The sequence below is a fragment of the Clytia hemisphaerica genome, unplaced genomic scaffold (assembly GCF_902728285.1).
Source record: "Clytia hemisphaerica strain Z4C2 unplaced genomic scaffold, Clytia hemisphaerica genome assembly, whole genome shotgun sequence".
NCBI classification, from domain to species: domain Eukaryota; kingdom Metazoa; phylum Cnidaria; class Hydrozoa; order Leptothecata; family Clytiidae; genus Clytia; species Clytia hemisphaerica.
The window spans coordinates 176,812-182,385 of NW_027104293.1; the positions used below are offsets into that span (position 1 = coordinate 176,812).

The following is a 5,574-nucleotide window of genomic DNA, read 5'->3' on the forward strand; positions in this document are numbered from 1 at the left end:
AATTGGCTAAGTATATCTCAATAATTTTTAATAAGAATTTAACAGTTTTACTGACTGACACTTCCAGTTGAGTGAAGTAAAAAATAACATAGTTAAAAAGTCAACTTTCGAATTACAGTACCATTGAATAAATAAAAATTACAAATTCGAACAATAAATCTCAAATTCAAAATTAAATGTAGACCGAATTATAAGATTGACTAGACTGTTTAAAATTTTTCCATATTTCTTATAAAAAAATATTTTTTGGTCCGCTTATATGACGTATTTTCAATTCCTCAACACACGCCCTGGGCAAGAGTTCGCACGCGCCAAACCTTCCTGCCCTTTTAAATGTTCAATAAAAAACAAACTATCAAAACACAATACTGTAATTTGAAAGAAAACAATGAAAGACCTATTAACTAATTTGAAAAACATTCTAAAGCAAAACAAAAGTGATCTATTAAATCTATTTAAAACAATCAATTTCAAAAGAAGACAAAAGGGAACTATTAAATCCATTCCAAAGAAGACAAAGGAGCTATTAATCTTTATTGTTTTGAGATGAGACTATAAAATTTTTCCATAATCCTCGTTCGAGCACTTTAAACTGATCAGCGGTCGAGAAAAGATCACTTTCCAGCGGTTGTGAAAAAAATCAAACACGAACCCAAGATCAAGTTGTACAGCGGTTGGATTGACTTAGAATTCGCATTTGAATCATAACAATTTTGACCAGCGGTTTAAAATCAAATTGAAATTGATACTTTGATTGTTTGATAATTGGTACAGCGGTGATAATGATGGCGTCGCATGGACTTAGCGAACCAACTGATTTCAAACTTTTTCACATGCAGCAACAGTTCGGCGAATCAAATGCAATTCCGGATCAAAACAATAATTTCCCGGTACACCCAGACAGCGGAACTCACTTCCAAACAGGTCAACATCAAACTGGATTACTCGGTTTGCCATACCACTGTTATAACTATCAAGATTTTCCGGCATTTTATAATACGGAATCACCTTTTCCTGCCGTACCGACGAAACCGTGGCGTAAACGTGTCACAAAGAAGCGTAAATTACCCGAAAAAGTCTTACGTGAGCGGCAATTACGACGTAATGAACGGGAACGTGCCCGACAAAACCGATTGAATGATGCTTTTGATGTTTTACGTGATACAATTCCAGAATTTTTAACACCATGTAAAAAAGGACAAAAACTGACGCAGATTGAAACTTTGAGACTGGCAAAACATTATATTGGAAGTCTACGAGAACTTCTGGATGGACCATCGGATCGCATTTTAGATTCAGATTAGAATGGCATTGATGTTTATTTATTTTTCTTCTTCCAAAATTAATTTTAAATCAGTTATTTGATGACTTTCATCGATATTTGCAAAAGTTCCCGCAAAGTACTCTTTTTGCCTCAAGCTTCATAATTTTATGCAAATGTCGTATTTTTTCTTGAAAATTTTTTCAATTTTTTCTTCGATTTTTAATTTATTTTGTATTTTTTCAAAAAAAGAAAGTTTTATAATAATATATAATGTACATATAAAAATTTGGAAAAATTTATAATATTTAGCAAAAGAATTATCGAAAAAATATATTTAGTCTTCATCGCATTCAATTCTCAAATATGAATTTATTGTTAAAATTCTCTAAGGTCTGCATTCCCTAGCTTAATTCTTAATCGATTTTCGAAATCGACCTGAAATTCTTGTCAAGGTTTTATTTAGGTTTTCATTCCTCTTTGTGTATTGCGTATAAAAAAGTTTTCCCCATTTTCACCAAGAAAAGTGGCAAAAATCACTAAATACAGATTAAAAATTGAAATATATTTTAATTATCACCTTGAAAACTGTCCAATATTACCAAAAGTCGACCCTGTCAGATACACATTTTGAAATTTTGTAAATTAGGGATCTTTTCAGATATCTTCAGAGCCTAAAAAGAGGACCCTAAAATGGCCCACGTCCCTTTACTAAATGTGCCCACGTCCCTTCACCAAAAGTGCCCCCAGTGCACCCGTTATACTGACAGAGTAAAAAATTAACAAAACAATATTTCTCAAAATTTGTACTCGCCCGGCGTGGGAGGGGAGAAAGTTATTATTTAAAAATTTTGCGTGCAGATGGTATGAGATAAGAAGCGGCAAGTACAAAGCGCCTACTGCCTACTACTTAATACTTATCACCTACTACTTACTGTAAAACACCTCAAAACGGCTCGAAATTAAGTACCCTTTAGAATATTCAACATGTTAAAATTAGCAAAATCTGAAACTTTGGTGGTAAAAAAGTTAAAACTTTTTCTTTTATCGTACTTTCAAATTTTTACCAATATTTTTAGAAGAGATTTCGAATAGATGGAGGAGAGTTCTGGTCTGTAAAGTATACAAGTAGTACCTTGGTACTTGCCGATAAATTAAGTAAAAAGTCGTGCTCAGAAATCGGAGCTGGTATTAAATGTTGATTCAACGCTCATCTAAGGTTATTAGATGGACATCTTTTGGACATTGTTTTATCGTTTTTTATTTAGTCTTGATTGAGCAGAGGTTGTTCAAAATTACTTTCGAAACTAAATTTTCGTAGAGATTTCTTAAACTATCTTTGCCAGCACTATCAAGTCTTATTTCGAGTTTCGCAGTCATTTTCAGGGCTTCCCAACATCTGGGTTCACGAATTCTTTGTGATTAAAAACGTGTTAAAATGTATCTTTAAATTTTAAAATATTTCTGCAACGCGACACTGTATTTGTTTTTTCAAAATTAATCTTATTATAAATTTTTCAGTTTTAAATTTTAAAATGAAAGTTTAAATAATTAAACAGTATGTTTCGCTGAGTGATTGATCCCTGATCAAAAAATCTGCAACCTCGCCCAAGGCCTAAACTCACGTTCAAATAGAAACAATAAGAATCTAGGTCCTAACGTTCCTTAAACACGCGTTCTTTAATCCTCAGCTACGATTAATCTTCAATTATACATCAACAAAAATTAATAATTCAAACCAATGTTTCGTTATTTAAAAACAGTTTAAAAAACCCTTTAAATTCAACCTTGCATACCGTAGCTTTTGTTCTCTATTCAGAATTAAATAGACTAGAAACTCGATTTCTGAATCAGGCGCGCGCATCTTATGACTTGATCCCCAGCGTGGATTAAACTTCTTTTATTCTACAAACTTGCCGCCATTTTTCTTTTATTTAGTAGTTTTCTTGCAACAAAAAATTAATAATTAAAACATGTGCTTTCTTTTTGATAAAAAAAGATTGAACTATGTACAGTAACATTCCCTTTAAATTTTAAAAGCCCCCTCTAACGGCTTTGTTTCGTACCGCGCGCGCGTATTTTCCTCGATCAAAACAATGCAAAGATGATCGCTCATAAAAATTAATCTGGGATTTAAAAACTTTTTTAGACGTTTTAGTTCGCACAGGCTTCTTAGAGTGTACACGTTTTTTATAAGAATATCCCCAATTTTTGAAGCATTTGTATGTTCTTAAACTCTTTCCTAAACATGTTCTTAGAATATTCTCAGCTTGACCATTCTATGGTTATTTTTATGTATTTTCTTAAGAAATTTGGTGTTTTTGAGTCCACAAAGCTTTAAGATTTCATTCACTTGTTCTTAATATTTTTTTATTTTGTTCTTATATCGTTTGTTCTAATATAAAAATGTGTATATCAACAATACATAATTATATTCACAAGCTTATCTTCATTTTCATTTTTCTAATCTCTCACGAAGATTAATCCCGGATCAGCCGAGCCTCGATCTCACAACGATAATTTGATTTTTTTTTTCAATCATGACAAACGAAAGACATCGATCTCATGAAGCATAAAAACGATAAATTTGATGTAACTTTAGGATTGGTAATAAAGCTCGATAAAGATTTTTTTCTGAAATTAAGCTATTATAAGCAACTCCAACCCTGAGCCCGAAAGAATATCCAAAATTTTTGAAGCTTTCGGATGTTCTTAACTTTTTGAGTTTTAAGCCTAAAAATGTTTTTAATATGTTCTTATTTTCACCGTTTTTGAGTATTTTTGTATGGGCATGTAAATTGCACTTTGCACTAGATACCATCATCGGTTACCTTAGCAATAAGCGCAAGAAATAAAAATGACTTTGAAAATTGCCTTTTCAAGCCTTCAAAAGATTTCATAAAGATGGTCGTTATTTTATTTTTACTGTTTTGTAAATGTGATTGTGCGCTTTCCTTAGAAATTTGGTGTTTTTGAGCTCGAAATGCCTTGAAATGTTCTTAATTTTTTGACCTTATTTTTTTGACTATCGAAGCTTTAGCGTACTTATTAAAACATTAATCTTATAACGTTTGAAGGTTTTATTTTTACATAAGTGTTCCCGTTTCATATCAGACACAAATTGCATATCAGGACGGTGTCTGCCTATTGTTATATTATGCTGATAGGCAAAAATTATTTTTGTTTCCTCTTTTTCATCAATCTTGCTCCAAATTCGTGTCAATACAATGTGAAAAAGTCGTGAATTAAAATTGATGAGTATTTAAACACAAAATCTTTACTTGTCACTCTGTCTTGTCCACTGATTTGAGAGTGCGAGGAGCTACAGAGGAATCTTTAACCTTTTTATAAAGCAAGATAAAAAGAACAAATAAATATTCACAAATATTTTAGCATTGTTTCATCATCTTTATGATCGTTAATTATTTCAGCATAATTATCGAATGCATAAATTAAATTAATTATTCCTAGTTTACCATAATATAATACAAAAACACATTACATCAAACATAAGCCTACTATGTAATATAGTACGCAATTTCGGAAAAAAATACTGTTAAACCACACGCACTAGCTCTTTGCAAGATTTTGCGCTTTTGTATCAAAATTGAAAACGGACTTATGGGAACACGTGTTTCGAATGAGAAAAGTCACGCGATGAACTTTTTAACCAATAGAATTTAATTATTTCTAAAGAAGAACAAACATTAAGATTTATTAACCTCTAAAATGTCAAATAGTTATTGAAGTAAGTTGACTCTCTTTATTTCGACCTTCAAGTGACCAAAATTTTCAAAAAACAGAGAGCAATCTAAATCCCTTTTTAACTGAGTGGAGCAATATTTTAGTTCGAATATTCGAGTTAGAGAGAGTCTACCACAAAAATATTTTTAACAAAAACATCTTAAATTTTTGAAGCCTTCGCCGGTGGATGTTCATAGTTTTTTTCAGTTGAAAGCCTGAAATTATTCTTAATATATTCTTATTTCCGCCATTTTGTAATTATTCTTGTACAATTTAACAAGAAAATTTGGTGTTTTTGAGTCCGTCAAACCTTAAAATGTTCTAAAGCATCGAAGTCTTATGTTCTTATGGAAAGAAACATATACATCACTTTCGATGGCGCATATTATTTGTTAGAGCGCCCAACGAAAAACTTTTTGCACACTCTTGAGCCAAAATGACGCCCTTTTACATAAACAATAGCTACTGAAAATAAAATCGGCAAAAAAAACAAAAAACATCTAGATCATAAAGTCCTTTCCCAAAAGGTGTTCCATATACTAGCAAAAAAATATTTTCTCTTTTATGTT

At 31.5% G+C, this 5,574-nt stretch overlaps 1 protein-coding gene across 1 annotated transcript; it reads left to right on the plus strand.

Annotated features, from left to right (window-relative positions):
* Positions 1–600: 600 nt before the first annotated feature.
* Positions 601–1,366, plus strand: LOC136817168 (uncharacterized). The gene has a single exon (XM_067073504.1). The coding sequence runs from the start codon at positions 783–785 to the stop codon at positions 1,302–1,304; it is 522 nt and encodes a 173-aa protein (XP_066929605.1). The 5' UTR covers positions 601–782; the 3' UTR covers positions 1,305–1,366.
* The last annotated feature ends 4,208 nt before the right edge of the window (positions 1,367–5,574 follow it).

Excerpts from the sequence above, each read along its gene's own strand:
- LOC136817168 (XM_067073504.1), top strand. The coding sequence starts at position 783 with ATGATGGCGTCGCATGGACTTAGCGAACCAACTGATTTCAAACTTTTT.